This window comes from Citrus sinensis, chromosome 2, assembly GCF_022201045.2.
Source record: "Citrus sinensis cultivar Valencia sweet orange chromosome 2, DVS_A1.0, whole genome shotgun sequence".
Classification (NCBI taxonomy): Eukaryota; Viridiplantae; Streptophyta; class Magnoliopsida; order Sapindales; family Rutaceae; genus Citrus; species Citrus sinensis.
In genome coordinates this window covers 1,017,959-1,040,173 of record NC_068557.1, presented here as the reverse complement: position 1 = coordinate 1,040,173, position 22,215 = coordinate 1,017,959, and the positions used below count along the sequence as shown (strand labels likewise).

At 33.0% G+C, this 22,215-nt stretch overlaps 3 protein-coding genes across 3 annotated transcripts; 1 reads left to right on the top strand and 2 right to left on the bottom strand.

Annotated features, from left to right (window-relative positions):
• Positions 1–4,925: 4,925 nt before the first annotated feature.
• Positions 4,926–9,155, top strand: LOC102617741 (metal tolerance protein 4). Its single transcript, XM_006492621.4, has 7 exons — positions 4,926–5,350; positions 5,967–6,136; positions 6,445–6,643; positions 6,923–7,101; positions 7,191–7,341; positions 7,919–8,049; positions 8,486–9,155. The coding sequence occupies exons 1-7, from the start codon at positions 5,128–5,130 to the stop codon at positions 8,663–8,665; spliced, it is 1,233 nt and encodes a 410-aa protein (XP_006492684.1). The 5' UTR covers positions 4,926–5,127; the 3' UTR covers positions 8,666–9,155.
• Positions 9,156–9,444: 289 nt separating this feature from the next.
• On the bottom strand, positions 9,445–11,882 carry LOC102618023 (protein PHOTOSYSTEM I ASSEMBLY 2, chloroplastic). The gene is made up of 5 exons (XM_025093219.2): positions 11,460–11,882; positions 10,860–10,960; positions 10,611–10,776; positions 9,906–9,998; positions 9,445–9,756 (listed from the first exon to the last, which is right to left on the bottom strand). The coding sequence occupies exons 1-5, from the start codon at positions 11,524–11,526 to the stop codon at positions 9,626–9,628; spliced, it is 558 nt and encodes a 185-aa protein (XP_024948987.1). The 5' UTR covers positions 11,527–11,882; the 3' UTR covers positions 9,445–9,625.
• A 155-nt stretch (positions 11,883–12,037) lies between these two features.
• LOC102618306 (hypothetical protein) lies at positions 12,038–18,640 on the bottom strand. The gene is made up of 16 exons (XM_006492623.4): positions 17,983–18,640; positions 17,181–17,309; positions 16,998–17,071; positions 16,802–16,871; positions 16,664–16,719; positions 15,595–15,666; positions 15,350–15,444; positions 15,195–15,261; positions 14,981–15,110; positions 14,657–14,875; positions 14,429–14,571; positions 13,692–13,866; positions 13,506–13,596; positions 12,859–13,016; positions 12,564–12,752; positions 12,038–12,347 (listed from the first exon to the last, which is right to left on the bottom strand). The coding sequence occupies exons 1-16, from the start codon at positions 18,376–18,378 to the stop codon at positions 12,288–12,290; spliced, it is 2,124 nt and encodes a 707-aa protein (XP_006492686.1). The 5' UTR covers positions 18,379–18,640; the 3' UTR covers positions 12,038–12,287.
• Positions 18,641–22,215: the final 3,575 nt, after the last annotated feature.

The window sequence follows — 22,215 nt, the reverse complement described above, 5'->3', positions numbered from 1 at the left end:
AATAGACCAAAACAAAAGGAAAAAAAAAATTGAGATGTCATATTCTAACTTGGTTTTTCCTATTATCATTACACACAATAATATTTGATTATTAAGGCTTGATGTTGATGAATAAATATATAAATCTTAAGTTCTAACTTATTATATAAAAATTTGGCTTGGTTACCAGATTTTTCTCATTGCTTTGGTCAGTTGGACTTTCCTATGGTTGACCAAATAATAAACGAATCATTAAAACTTCGATGTGTTGGAACATGACCATTTCAATAAAATAAACCCATTGGTTTAGTTAAAATAATATTATTTGGAAACTCATTTCCGGGTCAGATGTGAGGCAATGAACATCCAATGCAATTGTTATCTAAGTCATGTATCTTATCCGAAGAAAATGATAAAAAATATATATATAAAAGAAAAGAGGGGGGAGGGAGAAAAAAATAGAAGAAGTGTGAGGACTTTGTATATTGTACAAAATCTACAAATGAAATTGACCAAAGTTTTAGGCATGTAGCTAGTTGTGCTATGTTATTAATTAATTAATTTGACTACATATGTTGAGGAATTAATTTGACTACAAATGAAATTAATTAAATAAAACTGTTTAAAAATACCTCAATAACGGGTTAGGGTTACTACTATTTATACCCGACGGCTGACAGCAGTATAATTGAAATTTGTATATTACAACTTAGAAGAGGAGAAAATGACGGTTGATTACCCCTAAATTTAACATAATAACAATATAGTCCCCTGAAGTATCAGTATATCACTTTCAATCCTCATGGTCCGAGAAAATGAGTGATGAAGCAAACGTGGGTAAAGAGACAAATGAGAATTGCCGCGAGAGGGACATTTATGATTTATCTAGGATTTCAAGCAGGCAACAACCATATTTTAACGATCAGTACTTTCTTGTGTTTAATCAACTGCTATCATTACACAGTTAAAATTTATTACTTATATATTATATTATAGGCTAGCATAAATCATTTTAATTATTTTTTTATCATATTAATGCATAACTAATAGCAAATACTAAAGAATAATTCTCACATATTCTTTTATTATGTAATCAAATATTATGTTAATAAGTCTAATTTTATTACACCCTAAAAGGAAGTATAGTATCGACAAATATAACTTTAAATTGTGTTATTCTAACTCATAATAGAATAAAAAAATTTGTACTTATCCATGAAAGTTCCCCATACTCAAGTACAATATTTAAGGAACCTCGACTAATTGAAAGTTACTGTTCACTCATTTTTTATACTTGGCCAAGAGTATTAAAAACAAAACTTCTTCTCTCTCTGTCTCCGTAGCTTGTATGTGTGCAAATTATTGCTTGAAGTTGTGATTTGCAGTGAATCTACACAAGGCAGTAGTTTTAGAAGAGCTCAGCAGATAAGGATCAGTCATGGCAAACTAAAGTATTGATCTCAATCTTATCTTTCTCTCTTAAACATGTGTTTGAATGGATATATAAAATCATGGGTTTAAGTCTAAAATAATTCATCGACTTTTATCATTACACTTCTCAAATATTATGTAGCATTAAGGGTGTTCGCGGATCGAATTTTACGGATTAGATATCAATCCATATTCGATCCACAATTTTATAGATTATAATTTTTTTAATCCAATCCAATCCACGGATTGATTAAACTCAATCAAAATCCAATCCATACATCTGCGGATCGGATGCAGATTTGACTCAATTCATATCCAATCCATACGTCTGCAGATCAGATACGGATTTAACTTAATCCATATCCAATCCACCATTTTGCGCATTAGTTTCCGAATTACAAATTTTTAGTTCTCCCCAATCCATGAACTAATGAAATTAAAAAAAAAATCTAATATAAAAATAATTTTACTACCAATTAAATTTAAAATTGAATAAAATTTATACAAATTAATTATTTCAATAAAACTAAAATAATACATTTAAAGTTTCAAAATATAGCACATCAAGATTAATTGTTCAAATAAACCTACAATAATACGTTTAAAGTTTCAAAATATAACACACTAAGATTAATTGTTCAAATAAAGTTACAATAATACGTTAATATAACACTGAAATTAATTGTTCAAATAAAGCCACAATTAATTGAAATGACGAAGTTTCTGAAACTAAACACAGTCTGATCCTTCACCAGGGCTATTGCATTTGTCGAAAAGTGGTGATCATGGAGCCGTCAACGATGGGAACCAAGAGAAGTATGGGTGCCTTGTGATAGTGCAATTGTTTGGTTGGAACCGGTGATTGTGAAGTGGCTCGATGGACTCGAGGAAGAAGATGGCTTGCTCTCGCTGGAATCATGCGGCCGACGTCCTTCAAATCGGTATCGAGTGTGTATCGAACTAGTATTGGGTGTTGCTAGTGCGTGTGACGGCAGGGAAGCTTAGGGTTTTTTGTTTGCAAATTGTTGGTGACTTGACGTTATGTTATTTTACTTTTGGGTGACTTTGCAAATTGTTGGTAACTTGGCGTTATGTTACTTTGCTTTTGCTAGTGCGTGTGACTTTGCTTTTATTTTGTTTTATCATTTTTACAAGTTATATTTGATTATTTAATATTATTATTGGGTAATGGCTAAGATATGTTATAGTGCTTATGTAACTATGTAATGTCACATTTATAATATTTTTTAATTAAATTTATAATAATTTTTTAACTATATATATATATATTTTTTTTTTTTTTGCGGATTCACGGATTTTTACGAATTTACAGAAGTAAATCCATATCTAATCTATCGACTGCGGATTTTTAAATTTTCAATCTACGGATCAACGGATCGGATTTATACGGATCGAATTTTCATGGATCAGACGGATTGAACGGATCGGATTGGATTCTGAACACCCCTATGTAGCATATGTCTTAAATTAACACGTAAGTTGTAAAAAAAGAAAAGAAAAATGTACGAATAAAAAAAATTATAACAAACTTTAGTTGCAACATAAGCATGTAATTCTAATAATTGCAAACAAGATATAGATAATGTAATGACTGAAAATAGAATAATTTTTTAAAAAAGAGACCAAATCGTTATTATACCAAACTTCGAGAGTGCCCAACAACCACTGAACACTGTTCTTTATAAATAATCAGCCTCAATGTTTGACTTTCACACCAATGTTGCAATAACATATATAAGGATCCCGCTAAGTTGTAGGGGTGGGCAAAGTCGATTTGGATCGGTTTGAGACATATTCTCAAACCGATCCAAACTTATCGGTTTGAAACATTTTCAAACCGATATCAACTTAAAAATTTTTCAAACCGAACCGATCCAAACCGACTGGATCGGTTTGGATTCTCGGTTTGAGTTTATTAGCTAAAAATCCACTTCTTTTTTATTATTTTACCTCTTTTTTTTGTCCGTAATCCAAATTGATACCTCTTTTATATTATTCATATCTACTTTGACATCTACATAACAATTCAAAGATACATCCATACAAGTTTACAACATAATACATCCTAATAAAGAAGTTCTTAACCTATTCATTCAAAACAAACTCACAAAATTAAAATAAAGTTGAACAACATTTGACAATTAAAATATTGTAAAATATTGTGCATCTTGTCTGTCAAAACTTATGGCCTAATTAGTTTTGATTTGTGAAAATCTGCATAAAATGATAAATATAATTAGTTAGATTGCTTAACTTAGAATATAATGTAATTATATAATATTTTTGGATTGGATCGGTTTGAATCGGTTTGGAATCCTTCCAAACCGAGTGATGTCGATTTGCAATCCAATAAACCGAAACCAGTTTTTTTACTAATGAAACCGATTCAAACCGATCCAAATGGTCGGTTTGGATCGGTTCAGTTAAAATATGCCCACCCCTACTAAGTTGAACTCGCTCAACGCTAGATTATTGATGATCACCGCATGATTATAAATATAAATATTAAATATGTACTTATTATTATGATTTGACAGTCATTATCAATATATTACTATAGAGTTTGTCTAACTTAGTTACTATCTATATATAATACACAGATTATTTGTAATAAAATTTAGTATATATAATATAGTGATTAGAAATGGTAAAATTTGACATGATCTGATTACTCAAAACAAACACGATATAAATAAATATATATGAATTATCAAATTTGATATCATTCTTAAATGGGTGGGGTCCGAATCAATATAATTTTTTTTATATCGGGTTAATATTAAATTTCTTAACCCATTTACCTAATTAATGGCACGGTTATGTTTTTTTTTATTGTAAATTAACTTGTAGGTTTTTGTCATCAAAATTTAGATATTAGACATAATTCCCTCTTCAAATATAATATTATAAATATACATGCTATCCATATCTACACATTTACTTTATTGGTGTTCTAAATATATATAGAATTTTATAAATAAAGCACCATGCATGTGTTCAAAATTATAGATGTGTAATAATATTGGTAAATAGGTATATTTTATAATATCGAGTGTAGATATTTGATGTAAATCTTGTTGAATACATAGATATTAAATGAATTATTAGATACTTTATTTATTTTTCATATCGAATTAGAATCTTAATATTTTGACACAATTATCAAATAGATGATGTTTGGGTTAGCTTAAATATACGAAATTAATACGACACAAAAACAATTCAGTAATTCGTTTTACCAACTTTAACTGTGACTATGTTATTGAGGTACTGTATTTTAATCGCATGAACATTATTAGATAATTTTATTGACTTTTTAGCTATTTAATAATTTTCAAACGGTGAAAAAGGGTACTAAACTCAAAAATTCTTTTTAAATATTTGAACTAAAAAAATCTTTATAAATTTTTAATTAAATTAATGTAATACAAGTGTCAAGAATCCAATATAATCTCTTAAGAGTAGATAGTTCTAATTTAATTAAAAGACAAATGTAAGATCTTAAAAATGCTTTTAAAGAGTTGTGCCTTGCAATCATTATTGTCTCATCAACAAAACAGAAAGGCAAAATCTAATCACACTTTTCTGTTATTAAAAACCATAACTTTGAATAGTCTATCCATCTATCTATCATCATTGGGAGGCGAGAGAGAAAGAGAGAAACACACACGTGGGATATTGGGCCGGGTATAGAGAATGGATCGTGATTCGGGTTCGCAGCCGCTGCTGCGGAGGACGTCGAGTAGTAGTAGGGAGAGGAAGAGAAGCGGGAGCGGAAGGCTGAGCCTGAGTCGACGTAACTCGGTGAACGCACTCAGGCACGAGTTTGTTTCCAAGTTGCCTGAGAAGGTGTTGGCTGGTATTGATGCCGAGGCTCCTTTTGATGTTGACACCTCTAAAACCATAGCCTTAAGTGAAGGTATAGCGGCTTGTTCTTTGTTAGTGTTTGTGGGGGGGTTGTTTGGTTGGTGAGAAAATGAAGGAAAGTGAAAAAGAAACGGTGGGCTGATCTGCTTTTTATTATCATTATATTATAAATACATATATGATATATTGATACGTTATCAATATATTTACATGGTGAGCGATAATGTTAAGTTCCTTAGTCCGTGCATCAATAGCTTTAGCATTAATCACGAGGCGTTACAAAATTACATCAGGTATTCCGTTGCATATCACATTTTTTGTTTCTTTTTAATTATTAGAAATAAAAGCAACCTCAATCCAAACCATGCATGGGTACTTTCATACATTCTTTTATGTTCATGTGTGTGTATATATATATAGGTATGATGTTTGTGTTATATTTATGTGTAGATGCATACTTAATGAGGATGTTTTTTTAAGGAAATGTTGAACCAACTATTACTTTAAGAGAAGAATTCAAGTAATTGATTGATCGGCGGTTCTAAAGATTGAATATTTTCTGAGTGGCTGTATTTTGATATCAATAATGACTATCATGCTCTCTGATGAGTGATGACTACATATTAATGCAACTTACGTGGGATGCTCTTATGTCAATCCCCTTGTAGGAGAAAAGGAATACTATGAATCACAATTTGCTACTCTGAAATCCTTTGAGGAAGTTGATGTTTTGGTGGATTCTGATTGCTTCATCGAGGAAGATCTTCAGGAACAAGTTCAACATGAAAGAGCAATGAAGATTTCTAATTATGCCAATATTGTTTTGCTGGCGTGTAAGGTAATTAAAAACTACTACCAATCTCAATCAAATTCGAATAATAAGCTTTTCTGACTATGGTGTTCTCTAACTTCAATGATTACTTTTCGCATAAACCTCTAAAGTGCTTGGAATTTTATAAGTGGCCTTCAAGGTTATTAATTATTTAACAATATTTAAAGAAAGGAAATAAACTGATATTAAATCATTTAAACAAATAATTTTCATATAAAAATATGTAAAACAAAAGAGTATATATGATATGTTGCTGCAGATAATTCAGTTTACATATTCAAGCAGTTGAAATAATGAGACAACATGGCATGCAGATATTTGCTACAATAAAGAGTGGATCCATAGCCATTGCTGCATCGACACTGGATTCTTTACTTGATCTAATGGCCGGTGGCATACTTTGGTTCACTCATGTAGCGATGAAAAACATAAATATCTATAAATATCCTATTGGGAAATTGAGGGTGCAGCCAGTAGGCATAATCATCTTTGCTGCTATAATGGCTACACTCGGTATGTCAGCAAAGCCTTAACCTTCCCATATTTGCCAGTGATTTTAATCTGTTCTTGCTTGTTAATTGTGATATTGACATTGAGCTTCATGTCCTGCATACATCATATTTCATCTAGTTCAGTGTAAGAGAACAACTACAAATTTGTGGTGCAAAGAACTAACTTGTGTTGTGATTTAATTGCATATACTCACATTTGTATCCTGAATCGTATGGAACATGAATTTGACATAGACTTCCTGTGAAAAAGGAGATTGTTACAGCCTTCATTTTTTTGCAGGGTTTCAGGTGTTGATCGAGGCTGTAGAAAAGCTAGTTAAAGATGAACCGCCTAAAAAGATGAATACAGTCCAATTGGAATGGTTATACTCGATCATGATCGGTGCTACTGTAGTAAAACTTGCCCTCTGGATTTACTGCAAAAGCTCAGGAAACAAGATTGTCCGCGCATATGCTAAGGTTTTTGAGCTCTGCTTTTTCAATAATTTGTAGATCTTTTATTTTCCATATTTTTATCAATTGTTCTAACTTCTATTGTTGAATCTCAGGATCACTATTTTGATGTGGTAACAAATGTAGTAGGATTAGTTGCTGCTGTTCTTGGTGATAGTTTCTATTGGTGGATTGATCCTGCAGGTGCCATTCTTCTGGCAGTTTACACAATTACAAATTGGTCCGAAACTGTTATGGAAAATGCAGGTACTTTCATCAGCCATTTTGGTATTATTTGATCTAATAATTTCTTATAAATCCTTTCAGCTTACAGGGGGAATAATAAGTATGGTATTGATAACTTACAACTTTAGTTTATCCCCAGAAACTAAGTTGATAGGAATGCTTATATTCACAGCTTCTAGTTTTATTCTTTTACATTGTTAGTACTGATCATTGCAAACCTTGGTTTCACAACTTTGGAGAGATGTACTAGAGTCTAAGGGTCTGGGTCTATTAGGGCTTTCTGTTATCTTTTTTTTTTTTTTTCATGTTTTTTTGGTAGAAGATCAATTTGGTTACATGTTTTGATTTGCTCTGGATAAGTTTTGCCAATATGTTTTCATTCTTTTTAAATGAAAAGAAAAGAAAAATGTGGAATTTGAGTCAGCTTGAGGATGGGGAGACTATGGCTGAGTCATGATTTTTTGTGAGAATGATTTAGAAGAATCCTTTTTAGTGTTAATGAGTTTATTGAAACCAAGGCTAAATTACATTTAATTTTGCTCGATTCTTCCTGGTAATATGGTCCGAAACTACTCTGAACTGGGGCTTATTAATGCAGTTTCACTTGTGGGACAATCGGCTCCTCCTGAAATCTTGCAGAAATTGACATATCTTGTCATAAGGCACCCTGAAGTCAAGCGTATCGACACAGTTCGAGCTTACACTTTCGGCGTTCTTTATTTTGTAGAGGTTGGTTGTTCCGTACCTAGTTTATGGTTAATCTTGAAAATGATCTTCATTCTTCCAATAATTACGACTCTCTTCTCTTTCATATGACATACCTGCAATCCAACCACTATGTCACACTACTATATAACGCAAACATAAAGCAATTAAATTAACTGGAAATGAAAGGATAGAGTCAGCACCTTCTGGTTGCAATGGCTTTGACAATAATTTTTCTACTATCTTCATCAAATTGAGATCATGCAGAGCTGTCTTTAAGATGGAATCATAAGGTCTATTCAAGGTATCTCTTAACATTTAACTTTGGTGCAGCTCCTGGCCGATTATGATAATTTGATGCTTGAATACATTTCATATACTATTAAAACCTCCCTTATAGTAAGCATTTTGGAACTCCATTCTTTTAGTTTAGTAAATTAATATCATTCTCTTGAAAAAGGTTGACATTGAGCTACCAGAAGAGTTACCGTTAAAAGAAGCACATGCAATAGGAGAGAGCTTGCAGAACAAGATTGAGAAACTCCCTGAAGTTGAACGAGCATTTGTTCATCTTGACTATGAATGCGATCATAAGCCAGAGCACACAGTTCTCAACAAGCTGCCCAGCAGTCAGCCCTGATTTTTGGCTACCCATTGCAAGCTTTCACTCAAGTTCCACGAGTATTTTCTTTCTTCCATCGCTTAAGTTGTTTGTATTGAGAAACAATCCAATTTTGTTGTTGAAAGATGTGCTGGTGAAGCATTTATGTTCCTGTTGAGTGAATCAGGTACATGACGAAGAGAATGGCACAGCGTATGTTGTAAATCAAAAGCTTCCAGCATATACAAGATTACTTGGGTATATATATTGATTTATTCTCTTGAAATAGCAAATGAAATGTATACATAAGTTGCTTGTTGAAGACAATAGCATTCATTGTCTCCACTGAATCTGAAGAGAGATTCAATGTGCAGGAATGTTCTTTTTCATATCATTTTCATAAGATAAAATTTAAGTGCATTTAGACTTTAGAGTGTCCTCCTTTTATTTTATACTTGGGCTCCGAAAAATATTGTAAATCAGACTGAAGCTAATATTTATCATTTATCATTCTGTGATTGAGTGGCAATGATAAGCTGAGTAAGTTTTTAATCCTAAAATGGCAGTAATTGCCTCCAAATATTGCATAATTCATGGTACATTTAGCTACTTGGAATCAGGTCGCATAAGAGAAATAAACAAATCAACACAAGGAGTAATTGCCTATCGTAAATGAACTCTGGTCACTTCAGGGCTTCCGTTCAGTGTTCAGGACAAAACTGTAGTAATAGCAAGATTGATCGTGTGTACTGCTCCAGTACACAGGCTTCATTCATCTTGTCAAGGCATAATCAATCAAAACATTCCACCCAACAGAATTCCAGAAAACACAGGTTAACGAATATCCACTTCAATCAAACCTATGTGGGTTGCAAAGGATTAAGCTGGCATGGTAGTCAGTTGTACAAAAATTGCTGACTGTGAAACAAATTGATAAACACGAACGATTATCATTGCTATAGCAGTTCACATTACAGACACCAAGGTGAAAGGCCATACTTAAGAATTTGGTAATAATCGACCATTGTACATCTTGTCAAGTAATTTCCGTGCATCGGGCCTCCTAAGAAGACCTTTGTTATTCGGTAAACCAGTGCCTAAGCATACTGGACACACAAGTTTCCCACGACCTGCCCACAGAAAGTATTAGTAATGGCTCATAAAAAAGGTCAAATTCCACAGTGGTTGGAAACGAACAAATTTGAAGCAGAAGCAGACTCATTACTCATCAGTTTTAATATACCAACATGACAAGAGTATCAGAGGAAAAAGTTCATACCATAACAATTTGGACATTCTGTGAACTCGTAAACATCTTTAGCACGTTTCCGGTTGAGGGCTTTCCATTTTCCTGTACCACCACACATATCACCTAAATAAAAGGCAAATTAAAATCTTCCAGACCAAAGGGAAATTGGAAGTGACCAACAAATCTACAACAGAAAAATTTCAAGATACATTTTTTTTGGTCCATTTGCAGCCACAAACAATTACTGTTTCAGATAAAAGAAATGTCTGTCAAATCAGAATTTCCATCTTTCTAAGTTGTAACAGAAAATAATGAGAAATTTCATAGCAACTTCTCAATTTCAAAAAACCATACTATTTGCAAAGATCAATGGACCTATATTCAGCCTAATTGTAATAATAGTGCAAAAAATTAAACTATGTTTAATCCTTTTTCTGCAAAGGGAGAATAAAAAACCAGTGCAAAAGACAAATTTAGATGTCAAAGGTCCAATGACCCCAAAATCACACAATGGTCAGATTTGTTTTACATTTGCTGTGATCAAAACTGACAGTAAAGAAATATGAGAATGCATATTTCAACAGGAGCTACAAGTAGTTGGAACATCAAAAATAAAAGCAAACTTTTCCAGTTCTTCAGTGAAAATATTATTTGGAGATAATTAGCCGAGAATGCATTCACTTATTCACATATTACAAGTGAGACGGAAAAAGGAATAACAAAACTAATACTCACAGAGAACAGCACCACTACCGCCACAATTTCTGCATACAGGTCTTTCTTTTCCGTCCAAAGCAATGGCCTCCGGCACAGAAACCAACGATCCAGAATTGCTTATCAGGGCTATAGTTGAACATATACACGTAAGACACTTACGGCGAGATATTAATACTCGAGACTCCTGTCATAGAAAGTAAGCCTGAGCATTAGATTTATGATACACTCTGGGGACTTCAAAATGACACATTCATAAAGATATCAAACCTTCGGCTTTCTTGGCTCCGATGAGCTGTCAGAAACACCAAAACTACAGCTCTCATTGTCCAAGCTGCAATTCACACGAAATCCGAACGACCTCAACTTATCTGCCATTATTTCAGAAAAGCAAATATAATTGTTCAGTCAAAGCCTCAAAACAATATCACAACTGAACGGAAATTGCAATTATAAAAGATGTGCCTAATTTTGTCACAATTCTAGTTGCAGACTGAAATCTAACGTTAAAGCAATCAAAGAATTACTCCTATACATACATACAACAACCACTTTCTTGATGAGACAATTTCTCCAAAAAGAAATTTGCATAAGCAACTGAAGCGTAGTCAATTATATATGAGACATGGGCAACAAAAAGGAAAAGAAAACTCAGATACGTTTGTTAGGAAACTAGCTACGAGTGACAAAAAGTGAAGGATTATATGAAAATTTAGCCATTGGTATCAGCAAATAACCATTAGTAGTCATGAAGTTGAGACTCAGACAAGAGAAGTGAGAATGAAATGAATATAAAAATATTATTACAACTCAAAAAAGCTGAAAATTCAGTGAGAGAGAGAGAGAGAGAGAGAGAGAGAGAGAGATTACATGTAGAGCTTTTTGAGGTTAAAGACAGTGGTTGCTGGATAGTTAAGGGGTGAGAGGAAGAAGCCATGGCGCTCTCTGCTCCTGCTGCGCCTTGTCTGTTTTGTGTTTAAAAACAAATCGTTTTATCTCTCTGCTTTGCTGTGCGAGCATGCAGAATCTGATCTCTTTTTGTTGCATGGGCCTGATCTTGACACGTCACCATTTCTGGCACTGTTGGAAAGGGGTTGATAACAACTCCGTCCCCGAATGGTAACATAATATCAAATAAGAACACAGTTGGTAGTTTATTTTCCGTACAGGCCCCTGACGTCAAATTCTACTATAAATATCTACTACTAAAATCTTTTACCTGTCTATTATTATCGACAACTCTTTCTCATGATTAGCGCGCACTAGTTCATCATTACTCTTCAAATTTCATTATTTTTAACATATGCATGTGTGTGTGTGCGTGTATATATATATAATAAGCTGATTCCGAATTGTCTTTCATTCCAAGGGCATAACTAGTATCCATGCGCTTTATCACACATCTTAAAAATTATTTTCTAAACACTTAAATGAAAGTACTTGTAAAATGATATCAAACACCAAAATTATTTGAAAAGCCTCCTAAGAACAAGAGCCAAAAGAGGATGATGCTGCAGTAAAAATATCTGTCATACATGATAATAATACTCTCTTCTTGCTTCAGGCTTCAAAATAAACCTCCTAATATTTTTTACAAAATGAAGGGAAAAATAGGACCACCAAGCTCTCTCACTAGCCTTTTTTTTTTCCCCATTCCACCATGCATTAAAATCCCCTCCAAGTTCTTTACATTTGACTTCAAGATACAGTTCGCCCATAGCACAGACAGGCGAGATAAAGATTTTTCGCCCATTTTTCCTGCATATCGAAATCACAAATGTGCATAAGAATATATGTGCAAATAATTCCTCCTGAAGAAACATCATGTGAACAATCAGTGCATTCAATCTTCTTTGGGTATTCTGTTTTCAATGTTGAGCAGACATGAATATCATGTCCCTTGCAACCAGTAAGCAGAAATAGAACAAATAGAAACATCTTTTAAATATTTGAGGATAAAATCCTTTTATTTACCTTAACATGAGTGCTTGGGAATTGAGAAGTACGTAGAGTTTCTTGAGTTTCATCACCAGGTTTGCGCCTGGGAACACTCAAGATAAGAGCAGCTTGATCACAAGTTGCTGCTGTTGATGTTATTCGATAGCCACCATCCCATCTCCTGTGGATGCCCTCACTTGGATAGAGAAAATCTAGCTCCACTACCTTTGAAACCAAAACCAGAACTTATTAGAGGGGAATTAAGCAATTCCAAAACTAAGACAATAAATTTTCAGAGAAAATGTTGATAACAAGACAACTGAAACTCAACCTGTTCACTGAAGCCAGCATTGCGAGACATGACAACACCCCATCGACTTCCAGCAGTAGCCATTGACGTGACGTGGAAGCCTTCTCTCCATTTCTTGTTTATCCACTTGAAGGGGAATGAATCGCTTACTTTGTAAGACTGTTGTGTGTACTGAGTACCTGTGGAAATTAGATCATAAACTCTCCCAATTAATTGCTAACAATAAACACTAGGATGCAATCACATGATGAACTTAAAACATTTTAAAAAATTATTCAAGCTTGGGAAATATAACTCCTTTGGAACAAATAAAGAGGAGTTCAAGCTGAGAACTGAGCCTAAGCAATTTCTTTTCTTCAATTTTATTCTTTTATACAACCACGTAATGAAGTACAGTTCATGACACATGAAAAACCATATGCAATATGTCATAATGTATTAATCCACATACAAAGTACCACATATATTAGTAAATGAAATCAAAGCCATCAATTAGAAACAATCTCCAATTAAATCTTGCACATCTATCAATTACAACTTGGCATGACAGCAACTGCAAGTACAAGCACTAATTTTCAACGAGAATAAAAATAGATTACATTTCCCCAAGCAAACAACAGAATTTTATCAGTAAATATGACAAGAAAAAGGAAACAATGCAAACAAACCTTTGGACATCACTACAAGAGAGCTTCCATTGGTAGCACCAGCAATTGAACTAATGTAATAGTTCTTTTCCCACTGTTCCATGATCCACTCCTACAAATTCAGAAGAACAGTATGTGTAATTTTGTACATTTAAGCAGTAAACAATAAAGAAAATGACAAGTACAAAATGCAGAGCAGCAATTCACCTTGTGTAAGAAGAACGGTGATAATTCATAAACTTGGCTGGTGAAACCAGTTCCAGCATCCATAATTAGTGCCCAAAGATTGGAACAGGATGCCACACAACTTATAAGCAGACCATCCGCCATTCCTCTCTCAATATGTTGAGCCAACCTTGCATCAGCGACATTATAGTGGTACCTAATTACACGACAAGTGGGTTATCAGGCAATAGTATATTTAGGAAACCATATATAATATGAGTAGCCTTCTTCCGCTCATTGGCTATGTGTTTTATTTAACTTTCAGTTGTAATGGAGTTTTACAACGGGCTCATTTCACCCGTACAATAGTTCTTTTAAGTGCAGTTTGTATGCCAAAGTGAAATGTGCATAATCAAACTAGAATTCATTTTGCTTCACAAGATGGAACAAATGTTGTTTTTTTTTTGGGGGGGGGGGGGGGGGGGGCGCATCATCTAGGACAGATTTTGTAGGTAGGTAATTAATAACAACATTGAACCACCTCCCATTCAAATATATTCAGTTATATAACCAAAAAGAAAAAGCAATAGATCTGAATACACTCCAAATCCACCTTAGCTCCACATAATTGAACGCTAATGCTAAAAGCATCCAATAAACATTGTCTGTTTGGGGGGGGGGGGATTGTATGTGGTAGAAAAATGGCAGATGACACCTCAATATCCAATTTGCATCATAAAATGAAACACAACTATCTATTCATGAAAGAAAGTCCATACCTCTGTTTCATGGGTAGCCTAGCATTGTAAATAGAAATCCATTGTGTGGCGGGCACTCCCAGACGAACCTTCTTCCTTGGTTGCCCATCATCTTCCTCCTCAACATTCAGCCTACCCCGTTTTTGACCAACTTGATAGATAATCTAGCAAAAGTTTCACAAGCTCTCATTAAAATCGGCAATTGTGACCAGCGGGAAAAAAATAATATTGCCATACCAAAATGCTGACCTTTTGAGCACCCTCAGTATTTATTGGCCTTATCGCCGGATTTGGTCCGAGCAAACCCTCAAATAAAGATATTAACTTGGAATAATTGGGCTCCTCATCAAATTTCATGTTCACCACAATCTCAAGAAACTGTTTTAAAGCCGGAGGGCAGAAACAGCAAAGCATTTCCGGAGAAGTAGCCATCTTCTTTTTACAAACTAGGAAGGATTTATTATCGCCCTGATATTTTGGAAGAAACAGTGTAACTAGATTGGCTTTAAATTAAAATGAAAGAATCCAAACAGGATGTAGGATTCAACCAAATATATAGAAAATAATTGATACCTGGTAGCCTTGCCACGGTAATCTTCCTTTATGAAGGAATATCAAGGTATATGCAAGTGACTCAAGATCATCTCTTCTACTAGCAGTTCTTCCCAAGTGCGCATGAACACTAGCATATCGAACAGTTCCTCTGAAAAAATATAACAGAAAAGGAATCAGAAATAGTGGTAAAATAATAGATTGCATAATTGAATGCATCTAGACAAACGCTAACCTAAACATATCAGGACGTTGATCATATTCAACATGCTGTCCAGTACTGCTGTCTCTCCACTTTGTTGCTGCAATATCATATATTGATAAGATGTTAGGACTCTCAAAAAAAGTAAATAATGAGGATATAGTAAGGATAAAAATGAAATTACTCACCTAATCCTAGGTCAACTAGAAACAACTTCTTCTCTTGTGGTGTAGATGGCTGACCAAGTAAAAAATTCTCAGGTTTTACATCTCCATGCACATAACTAATATCAAATGGAATCAATATGAAAAATAATAATTAGTATATAAAAATAATAAATACCAAAAAAAGACTGCTAAATTGGAAAATGAAGCTGGCAAAGTTTTCACCAAATTTCAAATTACATGTAAAACTTGAAATTACAAGAACATACCCTTTTGAATGCATCTTCTCCAGGATTGATAAAGACTCGACTGCAATACAAGCTACCATTTCAGAGGACATCCTACATATGAAATAAATAAGAAATAAGCTATGGTAAGCGCAAGTAGTGCACAACAAAAATATAGTAACATGCAATATATGTCTTAAAAATAATTCATTTAATTCAATAATAAAAAGCAGTATTAAAGTACCAATCTCAAAAGGATGTAGTGCAATAAATGTCAAATGGGGAAAAATGGTATATTAGAAAAGTTTTAAAGTATATTTCCTAAAACTAAATGCAAATAGACAAATTCTATTGTCTACTGGCCTAATTCCATCTACAGAGAGAAGCTTAGGTAAGTTTCAACATCGCACATTGGTACAATCTTCAGATTAAATAAAAGGTCACCGCTAGATAAAGAATACAACTAAACCACAAACAAAAGAGTTTGCAGCCTTAATTATCACAGCGCATTCACAAAATACTATTTTTACGTAATTATTCAACATGATGAGGGAAAAGCTTCTTCAAGTAAAGAAAAGTAGAATATAGCAATATCTGTTCAGATTAGTTCTTAGGAGCTGAACATGATACCATCACAATTTCTGTAGACACAGTGGACGAACCAAAAAGTTATGTGTATGGGAACTAAAATTAAAAAAAAGCATTTGGTGAGGATAAATGAAGGTAGGACTAAGCAATTTCTTATAAGGCACACGAGACACACACTAAACCAAAGAATTTGCAGAGCAAGAAGCATCCGCTTGCTTGACAGCCTTACAAGTTGAACCATAAGCTTCAACTGAATGAAGCCTTCAAATTCATGAAAGCATGGCTTCTTGAGGCAAGAACATCATTTAAATTAAGCCTTATAGTTGTGCCTTGAAACCCTTCCTAGGGCCCCACAAGAAAAGCCTTAGGGTGCAAGCCTCTTAATATTCCACAACTACACTGTTAACCCAGCAATTCATGAGACATTCAAAATTATGAATTCTCAAGGTAATAAGAAAACAACAAATCATGAAATCCATGAAGAGAGAGAGAGAGAATTTGATATAAGAACACAGATACTCACGTCTGCCCTGAAGAATTCCACACATCCCACAAGCTGGGACCTAACATGTCCATAACCTGCAAATGTGTACGCAAAAGTCAGACAAATGACAATAAGTTATGATGCAGAAATGAAGAGAGGTAGGACTCTCGATCTCACCATCACATAATAGTCTCCTTGCCTTCCTTTAAAGTGTACTTTAGGCACTCCGTGACTACCACCAAGAGTGCTGTTACACCAAAATTTTCAATATAATCTCACATCAATTAAAATCCAGTCATTAGTTAACAAATCCTCAACTCCACAAAACACAAGAAACAGGCAAGGACAAAAAAAAAAAAAAAAAGGTACCTACTTGTAAACTTGCCATTCATACGGAGGGCCATAGCTACAGCCTTTGCTGTTTCGGTGCTCAAATTTCAGAGCTACCTGGAAAAACACAAGCAGAATGAGAGGGAATACATGATTGATCATTTAACATAAAACACATCTGCAATTCAACTTTTCACAAGGGCAAATCAATTTATACTGATTTTACCTCCACAGCCCCAGCACCTGATGAGCGTTCATTTCCACCATGAGCTCGACGACCAACAAACACCTGACCAAATCCACCTTTTCCTAGCTTCCTCTCTATTTTGTACACAGGTGACCCTCCTACTTGAACCTTCAGAAAGTGATACATGAAAACAATAAATGGAAATTGTAAAGTTACAGTTATTGCAAAACAATGAATATTGAAAAGATAATAAATCACAATGATACTCAAATCTAAAAAATGCTAGAATTGCCATAAAAATGCAATCACAAAGTCTACTAAGTATAATTTTATTCTAATATCAAAGAGTGATAGACGGCAGTGATCAGCACAGCCAAGAACCAACAAAAAGTTTTTGTACAACGTCGTTCCATAAAAAGGCATAAAAACTCAATAAACAGTTCCAATACACATTATAAATGGAATAGAATAAATGCATAACTTAAAGCTAAAATTTATAATAATTGGCAGAAATAAAAAAAACCTCATGTGCTTCAAATCCGCCAAAATCATTCAGATGAAGAAACAGGTCTTCTTTTCAATCACAACCATAGCACATTCTAAGCAGGAAACACTTCAAACGACACAAATAAATCAAAATACACCACCAGAAAAACACAAATTTACAATTTCAAGGAGAAATTTTCAGATAACATCATTAAATCATATTGATCAACAGCATAAACCAAAATTGCACAGATCCAACACCAACCCAGCTGAAATTTTCTTTACCAAAAATACAAAAGTTTAAATTATAAACCAACCCAAATAATTTTTAATTTTAATTTATAAAAATGCTTACCCTCTCTGGAAAGGGAGCCGTACTGCCCTCTTCTTCTTGCCCAGCAGCCTTATTAGCACTCAACCCACCGCTATCATCACCCATCTTTTTATTATTTACCTTTTTACCCTTCTCTTCCTTTTTCTCCAAGTCAGTATCTTTCTCCGATATCACAATCACCTGCAACTTTTTCCGATTCTCTTTGACTTCTAAATTCTCTTCCTGTTCTGCCTTCAATTTCTTCGTCGCCAACCTCGTCCTCGGCCTTGGCCTCTCCCACTCAGCGGCAACAGCAACAGCCGCAGCCTCACGCGCGATCGCAGCGCGTGTCTTCACGCAATTACCCCCTGGAGAGGCAGCTGCAGCTAACGTAGTAGCGGCTCGGCCTCGGCGCACGCCTTTTCGAAGCTCTGGCATTGGTCAAAGTCAATCCCCATGCAATTCGAACAAAACCCTAGTCGCCGTCTTATCATTATAGTAGCTCTATCAAAACCCCGTTCATAGCTTGCAATTATTAGATCGAGTTTCTCTTTTCGACTAAAAAAATCTTTTTTTTTTTTTAAATCCGTATGGAGTTTGAAGAGATTTCAAATTTGGGAATTAGGGTTAGGGGTCGGTTGATTTTGATCGTGAGAGAGATCGACAATTGCTATCGATTTTGTTTTGTTGTTTTGGTGGTTGTGAATGCGAGCTAGATATATTTTGCGTTCTGGAGTTTGGTGGGGTCCATTTGCTGAGGAATGGTCAAACGTCATTCTTTTCTCTCTGCCATGTCAGCATTTTTGTGGGACTCGTTTAAGCTTTCTTGAAAGGAAAAATGTTTATTTCCCAATATTTGCGCACATAAATAAAATGAAATGTGAAGTAAATATATATAAGATGGGCTTGTTATAGAAGAGTGTTAATATAATTATAATTTTTTTTATAAATTAATAAAGTATGATTAAATTAATTAGATTAAATAACTCTTGATTTACATGATTTGTTTTTATTTTTTTGTATTTTTATTCAACCAATAAGTTAATGTCAAATTAATTTAGATAGAATAAATTTGTACAAGAATTTACAATTGTATCATCACTTGTTATAGAAATATCAACATGCAAACAATGAAATTTTTGACAGATAATGTTGGTAAAAGCTTCTAATGAGCATATTATTGTTGATTTGTTAAGATATGAAGATTTATACCAGACATTAATCTTATTTGGGATTAAAATTAGGTAACTGTATCTTAAAAGATATAGTAATATTTTCGATAAATACTAACTATTATAACTAAAAAACTCAGTTGATTTAATTATATGCTTATGAAATAAAAAGTCTTTTATAATTATAGTATAACCATACACAATTTAAATAAATTTATTAAAAATTTAATTAATTTTATTCATAATTAAGCACTTTTTAAAATTTTTTATGGTGTTTGGTTATTTTTTTAGTAGAGTTTTTTTAGCTTAAATAAGCTAATTTACCTCTACTAGTAAAAGCTCAAAATTTGAGCTTTTGGGAGTAGATGTTATAGAGCTTTTCTAAAAATATATAATATAAAAAATATCGTACAGTTTAATGATTTAAAAGTACTTTTTTTATTGACAACCAAACACCCAATAACTTTTTGTCCAAAAACTCTATTGGTATAAAACTCTACTGCTATAAGCTCTACTGTTATAAGCTCTATTTAATAAGCTGTACCAAACGGAGCCTTATGACACAATTCAAATTAATAGAATGGTTGAGATTGACGCATTGAAAAAAAAAATCATCAAAAGGATGTGGCCAAATAATGATTGCAATTCTGTAACTAAATGACGTCAAACACAAAAAAAAAAAAAGTATATGGATGACGTTGTAAAGGCCATGAATTATAGTTAACAAGATGCAATTTCAACTATCATGTTCATTGTTGAATTGCTTGGCCGAATTAAGGGTTTCATTTGCATTTTTAACAAGACGCTAAGGGCCTTATTATAAATGAATAATATTTATAATGCAAGTGTTGAAGGATAAGTAAATAAAGTAATTAACAAAAGTAGAAATGTAACTCATGGCTCTGTAAAAAATCATATTTACAGTTTTATTTTTAAGGGGCAGGTGTTCGGATCGATTTGGGTTGAAGCTTAGAACCTTATCTATGTTTAGTATTTAAAACCGATCAAGTTATATTTTGAGCTCGAACCGAAAATTCAGTCTGATTGGGTTACTAAGAAATAATAAATAAATAAATAAATAAATAAAAACTAATTTAAAAACTCATTTTCTAACTCTAACGCATGACAAGTTGACAACTCCAAACACACACGTCTCTGCTGCCCCTAAAGCCTAAAGTCCTAACTTCTTCTCCATTCTTTTGCTTCTTCTTCTATTCCTTTTCTTTCGCCACTGCTGAATCTCATCTTCTTCTTCTTCTTCAGTTCTTCTCTTTTTCTTCTTTTTCTTTCCTTCCACTGCTACCAAAATCTTCTTCTTTTCAACCTCTACTGCTAAATATTTCTTCTTCATTCTTTTTTTTTTTTGTTTGATCATCCATTAGTTGATTGTTAGAAATTTATTTTTTTAATTGTTAGTTAATTTTTTTTATTTTTTCTTTTGTGAATTATTAGTTAATTTTCTAATTGTTAAACATAGAATTCTTTATGGTTTAAATTTGTGAACGAGATTATGAGAAATTTGTTTGATATTTAGTTAATTTCTTCATTTTTTGAATTGGGTAAAATTAAGGTTTTTAATCAATAAATCCGAACCGAATCGAATCAAATTAAATTAAATTCTATTCAGTTTGGATTTATCGTTCGAAGTCGATTGGATTGAATTTTTTAAACTGAACAGATTATAACTTAAATCGAAAATCGAACAACGCGAGTTGAAATCCGATTTGTCCACCCCTATTAATTTTCACCGTCCATCAAGCGAGTATTTATTTATTTTTATTATTTAATCTTATGAAAACTCAAATCATTTTCCAACCTACACGAGTGCGATTTGAACCTCAAATCTATTATTTTTAACACGAGACATTTTACATCGAAAATTAAAACTTTTGCTTATAATGGTGCGTGATGAGTCGGTGCACAACGTCAGGCTCATGCCGAATTAAAAAAAAAAAAAAATCAAAGAAAGTAAACTTTCCAATTGCGGGCAGACTAGAAATGTTGACCTGTCCATGACTCAGCTAGAAATTATTTGCTTGCATTTTATCTACAATTTTCAACCCATCAATTCATATACAATTTTTTTTTGTTTTTTTTTGAACTTGATGGTGTTAACAATCTATTTGTAACAATTAAAAAGGCAAACAATCAAAAAAAAAGAATCATATTTATATAACTATTTTAAGCATAGCATAACTAGTAACTAACTCATCTCGACATCTCCCATGTGAACTGAGCTACAATTTCAATTTTTTTTTGTATTCACCAGGAGATCTTAACAAACGATAAAACTATAATTTGCAATGTTATGTCACCAATCACTAAATTGTTATATAAAATAAATTTTTCATGACTTAATAATTTTGGGACTATAAAAAATTATTAATTTAATGATTATTATATTGACAAACTAATAAAGGAAAATTATCCACCGACCGCTTGTTTTTTCACCGTTTTTCAAAAATACACAAATCTTTTTTATTTTTTATAGCGCTCCACATTAAATTAATATTTTTTTATTGGTCCACTCTCGTTATAACACCGTTAAAACTTTGCTGACATCATAAGGGTAAAATTGTCATTTCACAACGATACAGTGGTGGACAAGTGTAAAACAATATAACTTAAAGTAGAGTTTAGAAAAAAAATTAAGAATTGTATATTTTTGAAAAAAATACAAAAAAATGTGGTTGGTGGATAATTTATCTTTTACATTTGAGGGTAAAAAAGTTATTTATACAATATTCCGTTAATTTTCTTAACGGTCTCCAAACGGAAGTGGAAAAGTGAAAAGAAATGTAACTTCAGGTGGATTTAAAAAAAAAAGAAAAAAGAATTGTGTATTTTTTTTTAAACTTGAAAAAATAGATGGTCGGTAGATAATTTTCCATTAATAAATTATTGATCTAGAAGAAATCCTTATTTTTGGAAAGTATTATCACATTTATAGAATTTATCTACCTGAATTTAATATTTATTATGTTCTATTTGAATAGTGTTTAGTTGTCTCACATCAATACAATACATAATAGTAATTATAGAGTTTTTATTTTTCTTTGCAAAATATGATATATAAAGTCTAGGGGTGGCAAAAATACTTGTC

Coding starts and splice junctions, on each gene's coding strand:
- LOC102618023 (XM_025093219.2), bottom strand. CDS start 11,526: ATGGCTTCTTCCTCTCACCCCTTAACTATCCAGCAACCACTGTCTTTA. Junction 10,961..11,459: donor AACCTCAAAAAGCTCTACAT/GTAATCTCTCTC, acceptor AAATAATGGCAG/ATAAGTTGAGGTCGTTCGGA. Junction 9,757..9,905: donor AGAATGTCCAAATTGTTATG/GTATGAACTTTT, acceptor TTCTGTGGGCAG/GTCGTGGGAAACTTGTGTGT.
- LOC102618306 (XM_006492623.4), bottom strand. CDS start 18,378: ATGCCAGAGCTTCGAAAAGGCGTGCGCCGAGGCCGAGCCGCTACTACG. Junction 15,262..15,349: donor TCTAGTTGACCTAGGATTAG/GTGAGTAATTTC, acceptor ATGATATTGCAG/CAACAAAGTGGAGAGACAGC. Junction 12,753..12,858: donor ATGCTGGCTTCAGTGAACAG/GTTGAGTTTCAG, acceptor TTGGTTTCAAAG/GTAGTGGAGCTAGATTTTCT.
- LOC102617741 (XM_006492621.4), top strand. CDS start 5,128: ATGGATCGTGATTCGGGTTCGCAGCCGCTGCTGCGGAGGACGTCGAGT. Junction 7,342..7,918: donor AACTGTTATGGAAAATGCAG/GTACTTTCATCA, acceptor TTATTAATGCAG/TTTCACTTGTGGGACAATCG. Junction 8,050..8,485: donor GCGTTCTTTATTTTGTAGAG/GTTGGTTGTTCC, acceptor CTCTTGAAAAAG/GTTGACATTGAGCTACCAGA.